The 25222-nt window shown below is 39.1% G+C and overlaps 1 protein-coding gene across 2 annotated transcripts in view; it reads right to left on the minus strand.

Moving 5' to 3' along the window:
• Positions 1–1575: 1575 nt before the first annotated feature.
• SMAD4 (SMAD family member 4) overlaps positions 1576–25222 on the minus strand; it is a 31646-nt gene continuing 7999 nt past the window's right edge. Inside the window, exons 2-12 of one of the 2 annotated variants that reach the window (XM_054031749.1) lie at positions 16120–16488; positions 14974–15148; positions 14500–14529; positions 12590–12802; positions 11160–11279; positions 10897–11010; positions 9226–9276; positions 8054–8237; positions 6653–6821; positions 5227–5365; positions 1576–2953 (exon numbers count right to left, since the gene is read on the minus strand). In XM_054031749.1, coding sequence (XP_053887724.1) covers positions 2742–2953; positions 5227–5365; positions 6653–6821; positions 8054–8237; positions 9226–9276; positions 10897–11010; positions 11160–11279; positions 12590–12802; positions 14500–14529; positions 14974–15148; positions 16120–16368 — 1656 coding nt within the window. In that variant the 5' untranslated portion in view covers positions 16369–16488 and the 3' untranslated portion in view covers positions 1576–2741. Of the gene's footprint in view, positions 2954–5226; positions 5366–5862; positions 5951–6652; positions 6822–8053; positions 8238–9225; positions 9277–10896; positions 11011–11159; positions 11280–12589; positions 12803–14499; positions 14530–14973; positions 15149–16119; positions 16489–25222 lie in introns of those variants that run through there. The other variant, XR_008445368.1, reaches the window with a different exon arrangement.

Consider the following 25222-nt stretch of genomic DNA (forward strand, 5'->3'; position numbering starts at 1 on the left):
ATATTCTGGACAGAAGATGCTCACTGGCCTAGGAGCTGCAGAGTGCCCCAGCTGGGATGGGCTTCTAGACTCCAGGCATCAACAGAAATACTGCCTTTTAGAAAGAGGAGAGTACACATGGGACATGAATATCTGAAAGGGAGTTGCAGCCAAAAGAGTTTGGGAACTGCTGCTCTAGTCCATCCCCGCTCAAGACTGTTCTTATTTGTTTTAAGTGTCTCCAGGATGAGGCATCCACCCACAGTTTCACTCTCTAACACACCTGGCAGGAAATTTTTCCCGATTATAAACCTGGAATTTGTACTTTTGGTTAATCCTTTAGTCATCTGAATTTGTTGCTCTAATCTGAATACTCTCCGGTTTGCCTGAATCTGAACACAGTATTTCAGATGCTGTTTACAAGAATTGAAGGGAGAGATCATTGCTCCTGTTTGTGATGCCTCTGAATATACAGCCTAATCTGTTGATTCCTTTCAGGCCACAATAAAGTATTTGATTTGGTTTATTTTAAATCAGGTAGAGGGAATCTTGCAGTGCACCATCAAGCTGGCAAAAAGCTTGGGGACTCAAGTATATGCAAAGTTCTGGAGGATTTCTTCAATGTAGCTGTGCAAAGATCAACAATTATAAACTGAAATGAGGAGTGCCTTTAAGAGATGCATAATTCTTCACAGGGAAGCCACACGGAATCCAGTTCATGCAAACTGCCCTCAACAATTAACTTGTCAAAAGTTGGTACATTTTCCAAGTGGTTAGGAACCAAGAATCCAGGATTAAGAGCACAGCAGATAATTCAACAGCCAGATGGATAAGAAGAGCCTGTGGTCAGGCTTCACTAGTTCCACCCACAGAAAAAAAAAAAAAAAGGTCTCTGGGAGAAAGTTTTGTTTGTTTGTTTTTTGGATGAGTCAGGATCTTTGACTAAGTGGTTAGAAACATCCAACCACCTAAGAAAAACACCCCAGCTGTCACTAATTTGGGCAAGTTATTTGACTTGTGTGCTCATCTATAAAATGGGAATGACAACCGCTGACCTCTTTTCTAAAGCAGTGTGAGATCTATGGATGAAAAGGGCTCTATCTAAAGGCTATCACAGTCCTCTGCAGATTCTTGATTTGATGCAAGGAATTTGGCAAAAAACAAGCCAAAAAAAAAAACCCTTGAATAATCTGTTTCAAGACTGTTTCTTATTGTGTTACCTGCTGGAACTGTTCTATTAGATTGGCTCAACACAACAATGCAGGCAGACTGAATTAACAGTGTTTGAATGCAGCACTGGATTTGCACTCCGTAGTTCTGGGCCATTTCTTCAAGTTCCAATTCCCCGCACAAATGCCATGCCCAGTCGCTAAGAAACAACTCCTCTTGCTACATCTCAACAAGTACAGAAAAGAAAGAAAAGCTAGAAGAGCCATCATGAAAAAAAATCTAAATTTAGGGTGGAAGTTCCATAAATCTTAATGCTATTGGCTGCTGATGATCTTTCAAGGGAAAGTGACCACTCACTCTAGATTAGTGGACTCAAAGAGAAGAAAAAATATTTAATATAAGCAAACAAAATACAATTGTATAAACTGGGGTTTTCAGAATTTTATTTATACTATTAACTAGAGAGAAAGCATACATATTGTAACTGTCGTACAGTCAATACATTTGCAAGTTTTTCTACTTTAAATTCTCTATACAAAGTCGTTGCCAATTGATGAGGTCATTGATGGCATCAGACTTAAAATAACCAAGAGGTATAAAAACAAGTTTGTCATCTTGCCCTGAGTGGAAATGGTGAACAGATACAAAAACTGGATCCTAAATACTGATGTCATAATATACGTGATTTAATGGCATATGCAAGTTATCACTTTTCAAATTAAGTATAAACAATCAAGCTACCCATTTTAGACAAATGCTAAGTCTGACTTTTTTTCCTTTGTATTTAGATCACAGAAGTCAGCAGTAGTTATGAAAATATGTTCCTGCCATTAGGATATTCATTATGTCATTTAATTGGCAATTTTGCAGATTGGATATTTCATGTTATATTTAAACTGAGTGCCAGCACTGAAAGTATCCACTCCTGTTAGTGTTTTAAAAATTGTGTGCCTATATAAATAAAAATCTAAGACATCCTTTTAAAATATAGTAAAGGAAAAGAAACATTTCTTTTTCCAGGCTATTTTTAATTATTCCCAACAACATATTCCTCATTTTTGGCAGTTTGTACCCTTCAATCTGGAAAATCACAGCAAGATATTCATCAAGATAAAGCAATCTCTGTTGCTAATGATTTGTTCCCTAAAAGAATTAAATGCAAGATTTCAGTAACTTTGAAGTTGTTTTAAGGTAAATGTTTATGGTGATTAGAAAGAATTTTCAGATATAAATATATATGTATTCTGCATACAAAAGGGTCTCATGAGGCTTATCAGCAAGTGGCCATAATAGAGCAGATCAAAGTTACCAGTACTGTGTTCAATCCCTTTGAAAGTATCCATATGGGCTTTACTTTAAACCCTGAGCCACCTGTTGTGACAGTAAAGTTCTGAAAAAGTAACCTGAAATCCAATTTCTGCATGTTCAGTTTCTTTCTGCTAAGGGCAAGAAGGCAAACACATTTTTAAAACCTGGTTTTAAAAGATTAGGCAGAACAAAGGTAAAATATATCTTCAGGTTATAAACAGAATTGTATTTTACAATCCACCATCCCGACAATATAATGGCCCACAGCAGTGCGCAGAGGGATCTCAGTCCAGAGGTTGGGGGTCTGCAATAGGCATGGTATGAAGTACTTCATCTAGAAGCTGGAGGGCCCGGTGTAAATGAATTTCAATCCAACAGGGTGTTTCTTTGATGCTCTGTCTTGGGTAATCAGGTCCCCAACCTTTCACAAAACTCATCCTGAGTATGCATAAGCGTCGAAGATCATCTACACCGATTCCAGCAGCAGCTGACAAACCTAAATAAGAGGTTTTGAATAAGTGTTCATGTGTATTTAGTTGCCTCAGACATGCCAGTTTTACGCAACACCTAGCCAATTCTACATAGTAACCCGTTTGCTCAGCTGTTCCACCATGAACAGTTCTCCCCTCTCCACAAACCATGCCAATCAACATTTATAGATTTGCGCTACAGATACATAGGTTTTCCAACTCTACTTTTTGATTTATGTGACTATGTATCCTTGTAAACCTGTATAAGCGATCAGATACAACCAATTAGCCTGAAAACAGTTATGTGATGCAAGCCAGTCTTAAAAGCCTATTTCAGAAAGTTAAGTACAGCTAGAAATACTTACGTCTGGAATTAAGTGAACAGTAGACTGGTCAGCCTTATGAGAAAGTACTGACAATCCAATATACAGCTGTGCCATCTTGATTCAAAATGGCCCAAAAGACACGAATCCAAATTAAACAAAAAGGACTTCCAATTTTGTATATGTAATTTATCCAGATGAAGCTTCTATGTACAAGCATATGTATGGAGCCAATCTCAGTTTTCCACTTCAACGTGATAACCTAATAGGACTGTACAAATGATGTTGGGAAACCACCAACATCTATCAGAGGGGTAGCCGTGTTAGTCTGAATCTGTAAAAAGCAACAGAGGGTCCTGTGGCACCTTTAAGACTAACAGAAGTGAAGCTTTCGTGGGTAAGAACCTCACTTCTTCAGATGAAAAGCAACAGAGGGTCCTGTGGCACCTTTGAGACTAACAGAAGTACTGGGAGCATAAGCTTTCGTGGGTAAGAACCTCACTTCTTCAGATGCAAGTAATGGAAATCTCCAGAGGCAGGTATAAATCAGTATGGAGATAACGAGGTTAGTTCAATCAGGGAGGGTGAGGTGCTCTGCTAGCAGTTGAGGTGTGAACACCAAGGGAGGAGAAACTGCTTCTGTAGTTGGATAGCCATTCAGTTTCTCAAGTTTCTCTTGAGAAACTGCTGAGCTCCAGTTCATTTGCAAATTTGACACCATCAGATCAGGATTAAACAAAGACTGAATGGCTGTGAATCCATACTGATTTATACCTGCCTCTGGAGATTTCCATTACTTGCATCTGAAGAAGTGAGGTTCTTACCCACAAAAGCTTTACTTCTGTTAGTCTTAAAGGTGCCACAGGACCCTCTGTTGCCTCCAACATCTACTGCAGTTTATTTGCTGCTAACATGATTTCTTTAAAATATTTGTAGAGAGGGGCCTAAAGCCATAATTGTCATTTGAAATGTGCTATTAATGAGAACGGTTTGTATTTCCATTTTAAACCTCTATTTCAGTGAATTTAGCGTCGCAATAAACATTTCCCAACAGCGTAAAGCTGGTACAGACTACAGGTTGCCTTCTCAAGGAAGATTTTTTCTGTTTTAAAAAAGACAAAAAATGTACTCCATATTTAAATAAAACAAACAACAAACACCATACCCAAATTATTCTGTTTATTTTTATATTGTTTTGTTCATGTTTAATGAAACAGAAGAAAAGATGAATATGGCAAGTGATCATTAAATAGGACTGGTGCTTTCTGTTAATATTAACAAGTTAAATTATTTTGGCCACAACATTTTCAATGTTCTGTGAAATGGCTTGAAATATCTACTTACCAACAGCAAGACAGAAGCTAGAGAAGACTGATGTGCTTAAGTAAGCGTCCAGCATTTTCAAAGTCTGGCTACTTATTTAGGTGCCTAAATATGGACTTAGGAGCCTAAACTTGGGCACCTATTTTAAAATAAAAATCTTTCCTCTTAGCAAAATACAGGGCAAGCTCAGTGACAGATCCCAGCACCTTCCTCCAAAACAAGCTTCTTAAATGGCGGTTTCCCCTAGACCTCACTGATGGGCCCCAGTCTCTCACCCCTTCCCCATTTTTTTGCAGCTGACTAGTACATTTAGTTCTCTCTGGGAAATTTTTCAAGCTCTGTTTTAGGAGGTGGAGATACAATTTCATTTTGAGGAAAGTAGTTGTACTGTTTGACCTTTGTGCCTCAGAAGCAGCATACTTTGTCACACTCCTTTTATAGAGACAAATTCTGCAGCCACGTTCACATCCGGAATTCCCACAGACTTCGCAATGGGAGCTTCGCGTGCAGAGAAGCTACAGAAATAGGTGCTTTATTTACTTGACAAATAAGAGTAAGTCTGAAGTGTGAATAAGCAGAGAGATAATATGGTCCCCATTCACTCTAGGGTGTTTTTCCTTAAAAAGAGCAAAGAAATTACTTAATGTACTTACTGATCGCTGGGGCTATTCCACCTACTGATCCTGGTCCAGGGATGTTTCCAGCTACTGCTGCAGCCTGGGCAGCGGCTGCAGCTTGTGCAGTGGCAGCCTGCTGCTGCATCTGACGATGACATTGGCGTAAATCAAACACCTTAAAAAAAAATATAAGTCCTGCATTACATAGATTTATCTTAACCACTGAGGGAAAGAGTTCATAAGAGCCAATGCTATCATTGCTGTTATGTATAAGAGAAATTAAAAATCATAACACCAGAGTTAGTCTCCCTAGACACAGGCAAGCTTTTACCAACGGATTTTTTATTTCTAGAACACATAGGGGTCAAAAATTCTATCCGTTGTTTTTACAGACTCTAAGATTTGAGCACTAGTAGCTATACAAAAAAGTCCGACACATTGAGGCCCTGATTGAATCTGTGTGCGCTAAATAGGCTACTTGTGTGAATCAAATGGCAGGATCAGGGCCTAAGACTGTCACAAATTGACAAAATCCAGGAGAAGGTCATAGTTTAATAGTTAATTTCAAAAAGCGAGGCATATAAATGAAAAATTAGAGATGTGTCCTCCTAAACTTTGAGAGTCCCTGTCTGCTTTTGTCACAGCCTTGTTGAAATATGGCAATTTACTTACGCAGAATACTGACAGCTGGTAGGCCTCAAATTAGAACAGCTAGGTTTCAGTTTGTGGGCACACTGCTTTTTTATGATCAGACAGGGTACTGAAATACACAAGAATTCTGCTCTCAGAGACTGAGGGTTTTTTACAGTGAGCAAAAGAAATCCAGTGCCCTGGTATGTTGCCCAGCAAAGTAGTTTGGTTTTAAACCTCATTTTACCCTGAGATGTATGTAAAGAAAATTATAGTTTTAATGTAGGTTAAATCTGAAATCTGTCAGAAAAAAATGTATGATTTTGTATAAAAATATTGTCTTTTGGTGGGTTCATTGGTTCAATATTTACATGCCGATGCTTTTATTAAAAAGTTAGCTATTTTTTCAAGATTTTAATATTTACATTTCAAAATATTTTTTTTCCAAAATGAGAAAAACAATTGGACCATATTATAAGCTTGAGTAACCAACTTTTTGTACTAACTCATTTAAACAAAAACTGTTAAAATGCAATACCACTGCTAAGATTGCTTGTGACAGAATTATGAAATGGCTGGTTGCTTCCATAACATCTAAATAAACACTGCCAATTTAAAAAGCCATTCATCAACAATAAAATAAACAAAACTTCATTGGGCACCAGTTAGCCTAATAGAGGCTAAAACAGTTTTTGTTTTAGTGGAAAAAAATAATTTAGGTTATTTGGTTTACATTTCTTTCAACACTTCATAAAACAATTTCTTTGCCAGTTACAAGGAACAAATTCATTTGTTATTTTCTACAATTGTCATCCAGGATATTCAAACCAACCTTTATATATGCACTTGGGTAAATCTTGTGAACTGCATCTCCTGGTGCACGCCCTGCTTCTCTATCCAAGTAGTAACTCTGGACGAAGACTGCATGGTCACTGAGGCACCTAACCCACACGTCGCCTTCACCTTTACATTCCAACTGCACCCCTTTACCTATGTGCAACCTTAAAAAGGGAAAAAGGTCCAATGTACTTATGTTGACAAGCTACACATTAGAACCTTGTTAAATGAACCATACACAAATCTTAAGAGTTCTCAGCAGTCCACTACACCGTAATCTAAATTCTAGGCTGCAAAATAGTTTACCTAGAAGGTGAATAATTTACTAATTTTTCAAAGAATTGGGATTGTTGAAGTCTTAGCAGCAGCAGTTTACTGCAAGCTATGCAACAAAACATGAAGGTATATCACTGTATAATGAGTACACTGCATTGTACATGTAACATTAACTTTATGGGAGTAGCAGCATGGATAGGCAATGTAGGTCAAGGAACATTTAAAGTAATTGGAGACATAGATCCTGCATTCCAAAACTGTATCTGAGCAAACACAACACTTGGGCCTACTATTTCAGCAGAATAAGAATCCACACTGACAAGTGTCCTAAATTGTTTGCAGCATTGCTGTAGCTGTGCGGTATTAAAACATGAGAGAAACAAAATGAGTGAGGTAGAATCTTTTCCTGGCCCACCTTCTGTTGGTGAAAGAGACCACACAGAGCTCTTCTAAAGTCATCCAAGTGTACAGTCCTGCTTTAGAGAATAGCATTCTACACATCTTTTAAAGCAATGCTCCAAAACAGCAACATGACCTCTTGGTGATGTCACAAACATGCACCATATTTTAAGATAATTAACTATTACCACTTGGAATTATTTTAGTCCTGTTGTATTCCTGTTTGTTTCGTGGGAAAAGGAGTTTAATCACTATCAAAAGAGTTCCTGAAGTCCTTTTTCTGCTCCTTCACCAAAACTTGAGGTGAGAATGAAAAACAAATATCTTTTTTCAATTTGCCTATGACGCTCTAAAGAACCTGTGTGCTTCACTTAGTCTAATCTTTGCCCTTACCCTCAATAAATTAAATTTTCTCTCCCCAAGCACAAGGACACAAACTGTTCTTAAAATTATGACAACTTTCAAACACAATTATATAAACCAACAAATGCAATATGCCACATCAGGGGCACACTCCTAGGCCACTGATGCACTGCTCAGATGCATGAACATACCTGAAGTGTGAACCCAAAGGCCCAGGAAGATACATGCTGTAGTAACTTATTAATCAGAATGTACATAACGGCACTTATACCTTCAAAAGGAAGGTATATACCAAAAGCTTGAACAATAAATATAAAATACAACCGAAGTCTGGCGTTCCAGAAGACATACAAAATACCTTGCTCTTTCAATGGCTTCTGTTCTGTGTACATTAGAAAGCTGGCCCAGGCAAAAGCGGTCTCCTCCAGAAGGGTCTACATATCCATCAACAGTAACAACTGGACAACTTGAAGGGACTTTAAATGTCTCCCCAACCTGCACATCCATTTCAAAGTAAGCAATTGAACACCAGTACTCCGGAGCTAGAGAAGACGACAAAGAACTGACTGAAATGTGCCAGTAAAAATCCAGCAAAACCCTGAGAGACAACGGTTTAGAACTTTTGCCATTTGTACTTGGAATTTAATTTTCAACAGTGCGTGCATGTATTTTTTATATATCTGTAAGAAGTCAGTAGTGAGCTTAAATGAGCACAAAATTGCCTCCAGCTTTCAAATTTTTATGTAGCATTTACTAGTAAAGGTTTTGCACATTAGAGATGGAACAGAACACCTGGGCAGGAATGAGGTCATGGTAACTTAAGCTTGCAATTGCACTTAATTATTCTAACTGCACATCAGTATCAATGAATTTGCATATTAATTATACTTTTTATATACAGCTAGATAATTTCCTAAAAATCAACCTGTACTAAGACAGAATCACTGCAAATACTAGGAGAAATACTGTTTTTTACCATAATAGGACACAAAGGTTTCCAGTTTTTACAAAAACCCTTAAGGAAAAAAGTATTTCAGACTTATGTTTATGAAACAATACTTAATTATGAAGAGTGTAGATTATATAAAAAATCATATTTTTATAATTAACATTGCTGTCTTATCACCAGTTAAATTCAGCTTTCAGTCATTGCCAGTTTTCCTTTCAGTGGTAGAGGCCAATGAATAAAAAAAATAAATTACTGTTTAAATCATACAAATGATGTAACCTGTGTGATGGAACAAACTGTATTATTGTAACGTTAGCATACAACCTTGCATCTGCAAGTTGGCTAGTTTTCTAGGTTTCACACCAAAACTTTACCTGCTTAGATTCCACCAATTGCTTAAACTTAGGAAAAATTAAAAGAGAAAAAAAATGATTTTTATATCTCAAAATGTATTATTTCTTCCTAACATATGCTTGGCACAGCTTTTGAAGTAGGTGATACACGGCTTTGGATCAGGCCCATATGGAATAAATTTAATTTTCCATTATACTTTGAACAACTCTTCAGAAGCATGCACTTACCAGGATGATTTGATATAGGAGGCTGGAATGCAAGTTCATTGTGAACTGGCCCTTTTAAAAAAAAAAAAAAAAAAAAAGCATGAAGTTTATTTTACATGAAAATACAGATTTCTGGATTTCTGAGTATTTTGTTTTGGTAGAGTCCACAATGTGCTAGGCACTTTCCAAACAGAGAAGAGAAGAAGGTATGGTCCTAGCCCTGAGAAGTTCATTCTAAAAACAGAGGTCAGCAGAGAGCTTAGTCTTGACAAAGCATAGTTAACTTAATAATTTGTTTTAATTTTTATTATAAATTAGCTATGCTCCTCATAGGCAGCACAGCAGAAGTACATTTTTAGAAGGGATTAAATGTGCCGTCTTACAGATGAGTTCGGGATATGCATCGTGGACAAAGGCACAATGGCTTCTGGGAGAAGATGACAAAGTTGGTATATGTCAATGAATGATGTTGCCCAAAGTGAGAGGAGCAGGAGGCCAAGGAGAGAGCCCAGGAGTACCACCATCCATTTTTAGAAAAGTCAAAGTATTAAATTAGAAAGCCAACTAAATATTGAAAACATTTATGAGTAACTTGAGCACCCGAAGTATTTTTGAACTCCAGTACTTCAGATAAATAAGATGGAGAATGAGTGGGAACCAGGTAGAAGGGAGTAATATAAAACTTAATAACAGAGTCTAAAATATGCTTTGTTGATACAGGAAAACTGCCAAAGTAATTTATTGCAATAATTGATTTTATCTCCCCCTCAGGAATAAAGTGCAGAGCATAACCACTGCAAATAGAATAATTTATAAATACAATAATAAGAAATCCAGAATGATCCCAGTGTTTAGAGATTACTGAATTCCATAATAAAGAAGGACAGGCAAAATTAATTTTAATTTTTGTTCTTTTCTTACCACACTCCTTGCTCTTAGATAAACTATCTAATCTGCTATACTTTTAGGTTCCACTGATCTCATTCAAACCTCCTAGATTACAACATGGAAAAACAAAAATCAATCTATTTTGCCTTGAGACCAAGAGCTAACGAGGAATCTTTAAAAATATCCATTTTCAGGTTTGTTTTGTAGCAAGTGCAAATGTATGTGCCAAATATTCCCATGAATTGGGTTGTAGTGGGACCAGTCAGCAATTATTTTTAACTTTTACAATATTTTTAAATTTTAATGCACATAAATTACACTTTAAAAGAAATGCCTGTCTAAGTACTGTAAGTTGTTAAGAAAATGAGACTTTACTCTAATATGTTTCTAAAGGATCTGAAACAGGAACTTGAACCAAAAAAGGCCAAATATTATTTCAAAATCTACTTTTGGACAAACACTCTTAAGGTCAAATGAAGTATTTACAGCCAAATTATAAAGTTCTATAAACAGAGGCTGAAGAGGGAAATACAGACAGGTTTTTAACTGCAAAACTGGATGCTGCCATTATAAACACAACTAAAATTTTAATCTGCTCGTCTGTTTTGATGCAGCGCAAAGTACAGTGCACCAACTCTCATGGAGCTTTTGTATTTAATTGTCAGAATACAATACACAGTAATTATAGTTTTATAATTAACAGAATTTACACTTGTGGGGGGAAAGCTCACGAGAGAGATTCTGCCATTATCCTACAATGACAGCATAAAAAGTATAGCTATTTGAAAATCCACAAATGCTTACAGTAATGTCCAGGATGGGGCATAGGTGGGTGATGCTGAAGATGTCCATTCTGGTGGTGAGGTATAGTAGGTGTGTAGGCTGCCGTTCGACTTCCAGTCCAAGTTGTTGTACTATCTAAAAGAAGAAAAACAGGACTGGGCTACTTCGCATTTAAGGGAGCTTACCCATGTCATTTCTATTTTTTTTTTTTTTATAATTTCTCCTGAATATTTATTAATGGATTTTAAAAAAACTAAAAAGAATGCATTGATCTGTATACTCACTGTGATGGTAAGTAGCTGGCTGAGCTGTAAACCCATTCTGCTGCGTTCCTGGCTGAGGCCCTGAAGCAATCTGTAAGAGTCCATCACTATGGCTACCTGTCAATATACTGGTTGGCTGACCTGTTAAAAGAACATACTTCCCATTCATAAATATTCCACAATTTTATTAGAAGAGGGAAACTGCATAATCCTACTGAGGAAAACACATCCCAGTTATCAAGGCTATTATAATAAAGCTGCTATAATTTAAGGATATATTTATTTCAGGAAAGAACCTTAGAAAGCTGCAAGTAAGATACTTTTAGCATTAGCTAATTTTGCTTCTATTCTGACAGAATACTTTGTTTAATATCTTATGACTGGGATTGCTCTGCACATTTTTATTTGCTGACACAAAAACATATCTTTGTTTTACTCATGTTTTGTTTTGGATATTTTCGATATAGGGAAAAGAGAGAAGAAGCTAAAGGCTTCACTTGAAAGATACAGAAAAAGCAACATGCTTCATTCAGCCCCAGAAACACTTATTTTCAATAAGATTTCCAAGGACTTACTAGAGGCATCAAAGACTGAAAGAAAATGGAGACTAAATTATCTTCACACCCCTAGAGCAATATGATACTATGGTGATGGGAGCAATACAAAACCCAAAATACAAATGGTTTCTCTAGGCAAGGAATGAGGGATGTTGCCGAGGTAGCATGAGGATCTTTGCATACTGCTACTCCCTGATCTGAGTACAGAGGATTTTCTAGGGCTATGAGATAACTGATTGAATTGAGCACTTCCACACAGCTAAATACACAAAAAATGTTTAAGAAAAAATTAGATATGGCATCCCAACGTGTTAATGAGGATTTTAAGAGAGTCTGCAATTTTTACAGGCTTATTTTTCAAGTGGTCCAATTATTTTTTTCAAAAAAAGTTAGAAGAGGTGGTGTTCTCTCAGCTTTAGAAAGTTTAAGAACTACTGTTCTGTACACAGGTTGATAATACTTCTTCATATATCCAGTTTTATTATCCCTCCTGCTGATTTAATGGGATACTGAAATTTTCCATTCCCACGCCAGTTGTTCAATACTGGGGTCAATAACTTAAACAACACAACAATGAACAGTGTTTGTAAGGGTTTCTCAAGAAGTGTATATCAGTTTTTTATAGTTTAGAAAACTCAGTAAGCATAATAGTTGGGGGGAGGGGGGCTTAATAGAAAAAACGGATTCAATTCTAGGCTCCAAGTAAAATCTCATTTTAACATCGGAGATCAACAGGCCACCTGGGTTTGGAATACACTAATACTTCACTTTGTGTTATTTACTTTGATAAAAGTAAAAGCAAGTTTCCTATGCAATGTCCACTTTAGAGAAGATCAAATGGTTGTGCCATTCAAATATTCAGATTTTATATTCCAGATAATCTAAGTTCCTTACTTGTGGAAGCCACAGGAATGTTGGGAAAGTTAGTGGTGCTGGTAGTGCTAGACTCAGTAGGAGCTAACATAGCTGGGGTGCTGTAAGTCTCAGTAGAAGCCCTGTTACTTGGTGGATGCTGGATGGTCTGGACCGAATGGCCTTCAGCTGTAGATAATGACTGTCCCTCGAAGTCATGAACATATTCATCTTTCACCAACATACTTGATGGAGCTATGAAGAAATAAAGGTTTAACTCCTTAAGCATGCATGTGTATTTTACTAATTTATAAGTAAATACATGGAACAGCTCCATTTCCAAACAATTACAACACTATTAAAGCTGCATTCTTGGACCTACACAGACCTTGTTACAACATTGGGGGACATGTTCTCTAGTTTACAGATAAATAAACAATTCATCCAGTAGCTGAGAAGTGTAAAGAGCATAACACACCAAAGAACGGTGAGCTCCATTTGCTGCCTCTGAAATAGCAATTTAGAATATGCATAATTTAGGAACTAACACCATGCTGGTTTCTGTTCATTAGAGTATGGCTGGAGGGGGTGAGAAAGTGGAAATGCACTATCCGTCAAGCACTTTAACTTACATTAATGCAATATTGAAGTTACAACTTTAAACACGCAATATCTCACAATAAACTTAATTCATCAACACTGCACATAAGAAAAAGCCTTGCTCTCGAGCTACTTTTATGCAACTCCCATTGGAAGTGTGCATGTGCATGCAAGGCACTACAGATTTAACTTCATATTGAACAACTACTAGTCCAAAATATTCTCTGTGGCTAGTGGGGTGAGTTACAATAATACAAACACTAACTTTTGCATTCTGTATTGAATGTTTTAATGCAATGTAAAAATTTTAGTTTAATTCCATGTTTGTTTTTGGTTTAGGAAATGTCAAAGGATATTAAAATATTTTCCTTTTGTTCTCTATCAGTTGCATATCCGTAGTGAGATAGCAGCACAAAAATATACTTATGTAACCAATACATATCATGTATTTAGTAACTATACTATAAAATTTGGTACAAACTTGATACTGTGCACATAAATCAATTTTCAATTGCTTCTACTCCTGCAGTAGAAAGCAAACTGGCCTGGACTCTAGTCTATTGAAAGTTCAAATTTGTAAAGTTTAGCAATTTGATTTGATTTTTTTTTTTCTTTTTAAAGTTTATACCCAAGACTTCCAGGCATTTGAACCAACAAAAAATCCCACCACATCTATCCTTTCAGAGGGAAGAAAAACCCTAGTTTCCGTGCATCAGTTGCATACACATTACAGTTACAGAAGTAACGAAAACCCTGTCATGTTCCTTCTCTGTGTATACCTGGAAGTAAATGTTTAACTGTTTCCAAGTTTTCAATATACTTCCACCACCCCCCCCGCACCATTTTACCGATTTGATTATTCTCCAGCACACTTGCCACAAGTCTGAAGTTAGAGTTCAGATGTTTGAATTAGTTGTGCAGTCTTAGTTTTTAATACTATTTTACACAGGAAAAGTCTATTTTCCTCCTATCATCTAACTCAGGTGGTAAATATATTATACTGCCAAACTTATTCTGTTCAAACAAAAACCAAAAACTTTTTTGGCTTGTAACTTTCCATGCTTGCTCTGATCCCAAATCAGAGTCTTTGGAAAGTTACAAATGAGTGAAACTAGAGCAACAATGAAAGGGGAGTTGAAAGCTTAGGCTATAACTTTTTTGATGCACACACCAGATTGCTTCACATACCACTATTTTGAAAGGTCTCCTAACTAGAGAAATAAGTGCATTTCTATCCTTGCTTTCCCTCCCCCTCTCAGCACGTGAGAACATTTGTGAATATGCTATTTAAAATGCAATCTAGTTCTTTTTACTTAGAAATCTTTATCAATTATAAACAATTAACTACTTACCAGAACTCTGCAATGTCAGTCCTGAAAGATCTTTTAAAAAGAAAAAGGAATCTTTAAAAACCATGAAATGCATTCACAAGCTTATGAATTCATTTGAGGCACTGTAAACATATACACAAACTAACAGAAATTTGAGGTTAGTGAGTACACACACTATGCTGAGATATCACAGAAATATGCAATCTAAAATCACTCCCCTACAGTTTACATGAACTAAATACCACTTGATATTCAGTTCCGAAAAGCTGAAACAGCAACTGCAAATTTCATCCCTATGCGTCAAGTTTATTCCAAAGCTAAATTTCAGTAACTATTTCCACTAAATACAAGGTAAAAGTAATTCCAAATATACTTGGTCTTTAACTATGTCATTATGCACTCACATTTTTATTTAGGTCTACATTTTCTAGAACATAAGGAAAAAATATTTACACTTTACTTCCACGGTTCCTCTTTAATCGACAGGCTACTTACCAATGCCAGGTGACACTACTCGCTCATAATGGTAAGGATTCACACAGACACTGTCACATTTTAGGTCAAAAGCATACTGACAATATTTAACATGCTTGAGTTCATTTTTGTGAAGATCAGGCCATCTCCAAAGACGAGCATAGATCACGTGAGGGAACCCTTTACGACCAGCCACCTGAAAGTTAAAGACACAAAAGTCGACTGTGAAAGTTAAGAAAAAAAAAATTTTTTTTCTTAAATGACTTTCACTCATTTCCCACTAACAGAATAAGGTTGGCCAGAACTGAGCAGGTACCATTCACTAAAAATTTCTCCTGCCATGTTTAGAAAAATACTTATCCTCCAAAACTCTGGATCCAATAAAAAGAATCCAAAAAGACATCCCAATGGATATTTAAACTAATGTGATTATTCCCAGGAGAAAATATAAGAATGTGACAGGCGATATTGGAAATAAAATGGCCAACACAACAAAAGTGGTGGGAATTCACAAGTTATATGAAATTGCAAATCATAGCCTCCCAGAAGTCTATAGATAAAAATTATGGGAGAAACTGTAGAATTTTATCTCTATATTAAAAAGTTAACACCTTAGCAGGATGTGAAACTGTGGGTACGCCTTCACTTACCGGAGGGTCCAGCGGCAGGCAATCGATGTTCTGGGATCAATTTATCGCGTCTGGTTAAGACGCGATAAACCGATCCCGGAAGTGCTCGCTGTCGACGCCGGTACTCCAGCTCGCCGAGAGGAGTACGCGGCATCGACGGGGGAGCCTTCCTGCCGCGTCTGGACCCGCGGTAAGTTCGGACTAAGGTACTTCGAATTCAGCTACGTTATTAACGTAGCTGAATTTGCGTACCTTAGTCCGAAGTGGGGGCTTAGTGGGGACCAGGCCTGTCTTTCTATGTAACTTGTGGCATGTACATTTGAAAAAACAGAGGTATTTGTAGAAAAATGGTAAATGTTATAGGGGCAAACCCAACAAACTATGTTTGCACATGGGTTTCCATCGCCTCCACGGTGGGGAAAATTATGCCATAGAGCAAATCTTCCTCTTTGGTGCACACCAAGCCTATTACACCCACTTTTGCTACTACTCAACTAGCATACGTAGAAAAAATATCTGGGTCTGTATTTGGACTAACCTGAAGCCTTCCATCCAATGTTCTCTGTATCGTAACACATTTACTAGGATGAGCTCCATTTGTAGTTATAGCTGTAATCAAAGAATCCAATTCATCTTTTTTCTCCTTTAGCTTTTTAACTAAGCTTTCAATTGCTCGTTTTGCAAAAGTTTCACTCTCTCCACCTTGCCGATGGCACATCAAGCTGTGAACAATGCTCAGACAAGCATCATTACTTGTTGGTGTGTTAGTAATAGACATATTGTCCATTTGGAACAGCTTTTTCTGGCAGATCAAATATGTCTGGAATCCTTTTTAAAGCTGTATTTTCAGGCTAGCGAACAAGAGATGATCAAAGAAAATGTCAGGCACATAGGGTCTTGGGCAAACCTAGAGAAGAAAAATACACCTATTGTAGAAGAGTTTTCATAAAGCATTAATACATCACAGCTTGGAGGTGACAAACATGTTATCAAAGCACTAGATAATTTAACAGTGTATCAAAACTAACTTTAACTGAACCAGTACCTTGGCACTATGTTTCAAGTTTCTAAAGAAACTGCTATACACAAAGTTTTATTAGAAACAAAAAAAAATCTAATCAGTTTTGACAACAAAATGATCATATCTGTATATTATTTTATGAGAAAAGGAGCTGAGTAGACAAATAATCCTGGGTGAGTGGGCTCGGATTTGAAAAAAAGAGGGCCAGAAAGACTGATTTGTAGTACCTCATATCAGTAAGATTAAACAAAAGACAGACTGGGTGGGTATAAATGTTGGAAAAATTGTTCAGAAACAGGTGATTTTATGTGTATGTGGTAGACATGTCCATTATTAAAATGTACTGGATTGTGATCTGTAAGCAAATATTGCAAATTGTTGGAATTAAAATTTCCACTGTTAGTAGCCGCTAGGCTACTGGTAGCTTTTTAGTGGAAAAGAATAAATTGCCCCAAGTTAAAGAAATCGTTAAAAAAAAAAATTGAGATACTACTATTAGAAAGTTGATGTATCAAGTATGTACGCAATTTACAGACAAGGTTTCCTTCCTGTGAGTGCTACTATATTTTCTATAACCTATGTCTACAAGAGTCCTGCTTTGGACTAGATGATCTCCTGAGGTCCCTTCCAGTCAGCTTAACTTCTGTACCCGGAAAGATAATGGAGCAAATAATTAAGCAATCAATTTGCAAACACCTAGAAGATAATAATGTGATAAATAACAGTCAGCATGGATTTGTCAAGAACAAATCGTGTCAAACCAACTGGATAGCTTTCTTTGAAGGAGTAACAAGCCTTGTGGATGGGGGAAAGCGGTAGATGTGGTATATCTTGACTTTAGTAAGGCTTTTGATACTGTCTCGTATGACCTTCTCATAAACAAACTAGGGAAATACACCCTAGATGGAGCTACTATAAGGTGGGTGCACAACTGGTTGGAAAATCGGTCCCAGAGAGTAGTTATCAGTGGTTCACAGTCGTGCTGGAAGGGCATAACGAGTGGGGTCCCGCAGGGATCTGTTCTGGGTCTGTTTCTGTTCAATATCTTCATCAATAATTTAGATAATGGCTTAGAGTGGCATAGAGTGTACACCTATAAAGTTTGTGGACGATACCAAGCTGGGAGGGGTTGCAAGTCCTTTGGAGGATAGTATTAAAATTCAAAATGATTTGGACAAACTGGAGAAATGGTTTGAAGTAAATAGGATGAAATTCAGTAAGGACAAATGCAAAGTACTCCACTTAGGAAGGAACAATCTGTTGCACACATACAAAATGGGAAATGACTGCCTAGGAAGGAGTACTGCGAAAAGGGATCTGGGGGTCATAGTGGATCACAAGTTAAATATCAAAGGGGTGGCCGTGTTAGTCTGGATCTGTAAAAGCAGCAAAGAGTCCTGTGGCACCTTATAGACTAACAGACATATATGAGCTTTCGTGGGTGAATACCCACTTCTTCGGATGCATGTAGTGGAAATTTCCAGAGGTAGGTATAAATATGCAAGCAAGAGTGAGTCAGGCTAGAGATAACAAGGTTAGTTCAATTAGCTAAATATGAGTCAACAGTGTAACGCTGTTGCAAAATAAGCAAACATCATTCTGGAATGCATTAGCAGGAGCATTGTAAGCAAGACACGAGAAGTAATTCTTCAGTTCTACTCCGCACTGATTAGGCCTCAACTGGAGTATTGTGTCCAGTTCTGAGTGCCATATTTCAGGAAAGAAGTGGACAAATTGGAGAGAGTCCAGAAAACAACAACAAAAAAGATTAAAGGACTAGAAAACATTACCTATGAGGGAAGACTGAAAAAATTGGGTTTGTTTAGTCTGAAGAAGAGAAGACTGAGAGGGGGCATGATAACAGGTTTTAAGTACATAAAAGGTTAAAAGGAGGAGGGAGAAAAACTGTTGTTCTTAACCTCTGAGGATAGGACAAGAAGCAATGGGCGTAAATTGCAGCAAGGGTGGTTTACGGTGGACATTAGGAAAAATTTCCTAACTGTCAGGGTAGTTAAGCACTGGAATAAATTGCCTAGGGAGGTTGTGGAATTTGGGGATTTTTAAGAGCAGGTTAGACAAACACCAGTCTGGGATGGTCTAGATCGGGGGTGAGCAAAGTTTTTGGCCCGAGGGCCACATCGGGGAATAGAAATTATATGGAGGGCCATGAATGCTCACAAATTGGGGCTGGGGTGCGGGCTCTGGGGTGGGGCTAGGGATGAGGAGTTTGAGATGCAGGAGGGTGCTCTGGGCTGGGACCGAGGGGGCTGGGATTCGGGGTTAAATAAATTGAGGGGGGTTCTAAGGGCGGGAGGGGGATCAGGGCTAGGGTAGGGGTGCAGGGTCTGGGAATGAGAGATTTGGGGTGCAGGAGGGTGCTCCAGGCTGGGATTAAGGGGTTTGGAGAGCGGGGGGGTCAGGGCTAGGGCAGGGGATGGGACTTGGGGAGAGGCTCAGGGGGTGCAGGCTCTGAGCGGCGCTTACCTCAAGCAGCTCCCAGAAGCAGTGGCGTGTCCCTTCTCCGGCTCCTATGCAGAGGTGTGGCCAGGCGGCTCTACACGCTGCCCCATCTGCAGACACTGCCCCTGTAGCTCCCATTGGGGCACGTAAGAGCCGAAGCAGGGCCATGCCGTGGCTTCCAGGAGCCATGTGGTGCGGCCCCTGACCCTGCGTCCTGGCTGGAGTGCTGGAGCGGGGCCGAGTGGCTTGGTGCGGCCCCCCAACCCTGCGCCCCAGCAGGAGCAGGGCCGAGCCACGTGGTCTGGCCCCTAACCCGGCGCCCCAGCCAGAGCAGGACTGAGCAGCTGGTGCGGCCCCTGACCCAGTGCCCCGGCCAGGCCCTTCTGGTTTCAAAGAAAAAGCTTACACAATTTAGGATACCACACTATGGTCTGAGTATTCAACCAAACAATATTATTTCGGAGCTGAATTTTCCCAGTCTTCCAAATGGTGTGATTCCCAGGAAGTCTAATTAGGATAGCTAAAACGCCACTGGTTTGCCACTTTACTATTCGGTGATGCAACTGCACAACTAGCAAGTGTGTTTATCCAAATCAAACAAACAGATATATCCTGGTACTCTATAGAAACTGCTACAGAAACATCCATGTCCCAAAAATGGTTAAACAAGCATATACTTAATTTTGATTGAGGATCCATGGAAAATAGCTACCTGATATTTAAAAAAAAAGTAGTAATGCCAGCTTCAAAGATAAACACCCCCCATTTCTCTCCTGCCACTACAAAAAAAATGACTTGCAATTTATAAAACCTCGGCACTTACAGAATCATAGAATATCAGGGTTGGAAGGGACCTCAGGAGGTCATCTAGTCCAACCCCTTGCTCAAAGCAGGACCAATCCCCAGACAGATTTTTGCCCCAGATCCCTAAATGGCCCCCTCAAGGATTGAACTCACAACCCTGGGTTTAGCAGGCCACTGAGCTATCCCTCCCCTTACCCTACATATGTGAAGTAATCATCCTGTATCTTAAAATACCCTATTCATTTTCTTTTAGTTGTATAAATTAAAAACAGGGGATTTGATTATATATTTAGAAAGTAACAGCTTCCAAGTATAAATCCCAGCATGCATTTGAACATGAAATTTCTAGATCACACTTATATGCAGCACCATGTTTTATTATTCTTGTTATACAAAATACATAGGACTTAACATATGCATTGGGTGAAGGGTCTCTCACCTCATCTCAGGCGTGAAATTATTGCTGGGGGAGACAGAGTTGAATATGCTCTGCAAAGAACCTCCACTCTTTTCCCCATCCCTGAAGTCACAGAGACAGAAGTAGTGGCAGCAACAGGAGAAAAAAAAAAAAAAAAACAGCAGGAGACCACCAGTTCAGTGGAGTTGTCAGCTCTACCTCATGAGGCTTACAGGAACGCAAATAAACTGAAAATATATCCGCCCCGGTTCTATAACCATAAAACCTCCAGTACCAGTGCGGAGAAGGGAAGGGTGAGCAAGGTATAGAGCACAGGAGGAAAGTGGGGACAACAGATGACCCAGAAATGGACATATATACATGGACCGATTTTAGAGTGGGATTCTGTATTTCAATGTCTTTCAATATACCAGTCCAGCTAACTATCACCACAAATTAATCTGGTGGCCGAATAAAATTCAGAAACAAGCCCAAACCTCACAATTTTCCAATCCCATCCTCTAAAAAACTCCCTCTTCAGAAAAATGGAGTTAAATCCTTCATTTGGATAATATGGACCAAGGGGGGGGGGGGGAGGAGATGCTTTTAACACAGTATTGCACATAACTACAAAATTCTAAGAATATGTCTACACCTAAAACACTATGGTGGCACAGCTGCAGCCACACCACTATAGCACTTGACTGTAGATACTCCCTACAGTGACAAGAGGGATTCTCCCCTAGCTGTAGTTAAATCCATCTCCCCTAGAGATAGTAGCTAAACTGATGCAAGAATTCTTCTGTCAACCTAGTACTGTCTACATCGGGGCTTAAATCAGCATAGCCTCAGCTTTCAGGGGAGTTGATTTTTCGCCCCTGAGAAACATAGCTATGCCGCTGTTAAGTTTTCAGTGTAGATCAGCCCTAAATAGAAGCTATGTAAAGTTAGCAACCCTACGAGAAACTAAATATGCTTAAGTTATGGAATTCAAAACTCAACTTTAACTGGTCTGCTTTTGTAAAAAGAAAGACGTGTAATAACTAGTGTTTTATACAGTGATCTACAAATGTACTGTATCAAGTAAGGAAAAAATATTTTTGGGAAACAATTATATTTGGGAAACAACAGGAACAAATTAAAATAGCCAAATACTTAAAATACAGATTGAAAAAACAGCTAACCAAGATGCTACTGTCCCACTGGACAATTTATTACTAGCCAATTCTTCAAAAACCCTCCTTAAAAGTCAAACTGAACCGAAAATTCCACCGTCACACTTCTCTCCACCTGAATGAACGGAACACTAATTCCTACTCAGGACTACACCGAGGTAATGAAGGGTGATGTATCCTTCTACTTTGAATTTCTTTGCCTAATTTAAAAGGCAGCTATTTAAAATTAACAATGGTAGGCGAGTGCCACATGCCTCCTCATTTTCATACCAGAACAATAAAGATATACCGGTAATTTGCAAGCATTTAGTTCCATCTACAATGGAAATTATATGGTCTATACTTAAAATGCTAGTAATGATTTGTATGTAATTGACATTACTCAGTGTCTACACTGCAGTGCTATTTCACTTCCACTATCCTCACATCCACACAAGGCTGTGGAACACAGAGGTGCAAGCAAAATGTCCTTTGGGAACCAATTCTCAGAACAACTGCTATGCTATATCCCTGATAACAGCAGCAATTTCTGTACACACAGACATGGGCAAACTACGGCCCGTGGGCCACAACCAGCCTGCGGGTCAGTCCTGCCCAGCCCCTGAGCTACCAGCCTGGAAGCCTAATCCCCGTACCCTCCCCCGCTGTCCCCCTTCCCCTGCAGCCATTCTGCCGCACAGGCCGCATTCTGGCCCATCGCTCCCGCTGGGCAGCCTGAGGAGCGCAGCTGGCTCTGGCCAGGTGTCGCGGCTGCGAGCTCCTGCTGCTGGTAAGGGGGCAGGGAACGGGGGCATTGGGTAAGGGAGCGGGGAGTCCTGGGGGGGCAGTTGGATGGGGCAGAGGTTCTGGGGGGGCAGTCAGGGGATGGGGAACGGGGGGGGTGGATAAGGGGGTGGGATCCTGGGGGGCAGTTAGGGGCAGTGGGGGTCCCGGGATGGGGTGGTCAGGGGACCAGAAGCAGAGGGCAGTTGGATAGGGGATGGGAGTCCCGGGGTGGGGGGGTGGCTGTCAGGGGGCGGGGGTGTGGATAGGGTTCGGGGCAGTCAGTGGACAGGGAGCAGGGGGGGTTGGATAGGGAGCGGGGGTCCCAGGAGGGGAGCAGTCAGGAGGCGGGAAGTGGGACGGGGCAGATACCAGGCTGTTTGGGGGGGGCACAGCCTTCCCTACCCGGCCCTCCATACAGTTGCGCAACCCTGATGTGACCCTTGGGCCAAAAAGTTTGCCCACCCCTGCTATAACATCACCCCAAAAATGGAGGCCAAGCCAAGTGCTCAGAGGTAGGATTTTCTGTGTGAACTACTGAAAAACTCATTGCCAGTCAAGTTGTGAGGCACTGAAAAGCAGTCCAATTTATGCAGATGGGGTGCTTCTGGTCAACTTGACCCTAGGACAGTGAAATACAAAAAGCAACCCAGAGAAGACCCAAAGGAGTGAACAGCGATGGGAAAATTAGTATTCCAGCCAATTTGACAGTATTCTTTATCTACATTAGGAAGGTAATACTACAGGCTAGCCTGGGCGAAGAACAAGTGTTCAGACTCGCTCAAAGCAGGAACAACAGAAATGATATGAGGCCTTTTGAATACTGGCAGCAAATTTGTGTGCAGCATGCTGAACATTTAAGAGATAGTTATTTAATATACCAAATTCTCCAGTATAAATGAGGCCTTAGAACTATCAAGAAGTTTCAACAAAGGAAGTCCCTTGACATACCCTGTGGTCAAAGGGGGGGGGGGGAGGGGGGGATGTATTTGTGCCTCTGTCTTTTTTATTCTGAAGAGGGCGTGAAAGGTTTGGTTTAGTTTTTAAACAAACTTTTTCTGCTTTGATGTTAGCAACATTAAGATATGATTTCCATGCTTTTACTGAAGGACTCCTTGGAGAAGTAGAGAACTGAAGTGGGAGCTTACACCCTCAGCTGAAGTAGAGGAGTGTTGAAATTAAACAAAAACAACCCCACATATATGAAAAAACCAAATAAACAATGTTTTAAATGACGACAAAAAAATTCCTCCCTCCAAACCCCAACCTCTTTTTCATTGTCACAAACCTACTAATTTGCCAGTGCTTGAAAAGTAGAAACCTGTAATTTCTAAAAATCTTTCAGGTTCTTCTTCATATATCAAAAAGGAAGCAAAAATAGGCACTTTTTCCGTTGACAGATGACCTTTAACATAATACAATCCATAAACATTTTGTCAGACTTGGTTTTTAAAAAAAAAAAAAAAAAACACTATGCTAGTCAGCTATTAAAAATCAGCCACACTACGTAACAGTTGAGGCGGGACAAGCTACTGTTTGGCCCAAAGGGACAGAAGGAAGAAGGTGCTCTCAGTGAAGGAAACTAGATTATATTATTAAGGAAGGAAATGAGAAGCTAAGGAAGGATGCCAATAGAAGTAGATACATGTTATCAGCAGTCCAACAAATGTCTTTGGGCAAGATGGCAGACTCAGGGCCAATGTTCATACGTCACCCAACTGATTTACACTAGTGGTTAAGCCAATCACAACAATGTAGAGGTCAATTTAATCAAGAAACACACCCAAAATATTCAATATGACAATTTAAAATACCACTAGATAATTGCCCTAAGGTGTGAGCAAACAGCCACAAGGTTCCCCCACTTCATTACTATTTATTATAACTGACGGCATCCACAGTATGCTAGGTATTTTCTAAACAAATGAAGACATGGTGCCTGCACAAAGAGTTTACATGTTTTAAAGACAAAGACTGACAATCAGAGAAAGGTTTGGGTAAAAGGGAAAGAATATTGAAGTAAAGCAAACAAGATGTAACTGATAATGCCTGGGTAAGAAAAATTTTAATTGAAATATATATTATTTCAAAGTTACCACAATCTTCTCATAATCAGACTATTAGTTTCTGCAGGCATCACAGCCAAAGTGAGTCTTCAGGAGAGATCACAGTTCTGCATGGCTACCTCCCCTTCTGATCAGGTCAGGAAGGACAATCTATCTTGGCAGATGGGGTGGAGTGAAAAGTCCAAAGATGCTTGTGGGAGCAGCAGACAAACATAACATCAAGACTGGCACTGTGTGGGCTGTTAGCAAATATAGACATGAACAGAGTCAAGAGTGGATAAGAAGGAGGAGGTGGACTTATGAAAACATACGCAAGAAGCTTAAGTTCAATGTAGTTGTGGTGGTGCACAATGCACTTTCATATGAACCAAAAGAAAAAAAAAGGTTTCATATATGTTCAATACTGTATGACAAACTCAGGGCTCTAACTTTTGTTTTTGTCCAGTTGAGGGGCTTAAATGGTGAAAAGAGAAGAGGAGTTACTTGTTTTTCCCCCACCAGTTAGTTCAAATGGAAGACAATGCTTCACATTAGCTCATGCATTTAACATTAGAACCCTTCCAAGGAAGAAATACTAGGTAAGCACTAGATTTTTAAATGGCAAGTATACAACATTAAGGTGATGCAAATGTTGAAGGTTTAACACTAAAAATGTAATAAGACTATCAGTTCTTTTACCAGTATACAATTTAATTATAAAATATAAAGATAGTGCTCATCTCTCAAGATTGCCAAAGTATCTCTAGCAGATATTTTTAAAACAGCTAAAAATAAAACAAAAACAACATCAGAAGGGGCAGAGTGAAGGCAGGAAGAGAGCCATATGCTGATCTAGATCCACACACAGAAATCCCATTGATTTCAATGAACAATATATGGGCTAAAGTTTGAAACAGTTAGAACCCAAATTAAATTCTTGTATTTTCAATGTAATGGCCAACAGCCAGGAAGATGCA

Source organism: Malaclemys terrapin, chromosome 6, assembly GCF_027887155.1.
Source record: "Malaclemys terrapin pileata isolate rMalTer1 chromosome 6, rMalTer1.hap1, whole genome shotgun sequence".
NCBI classification, from domain to species: Eukaryota; Metazoa; Chordata; order Testudines; family Emydidae; genus Malaclemys; species Malaclemys terrapin.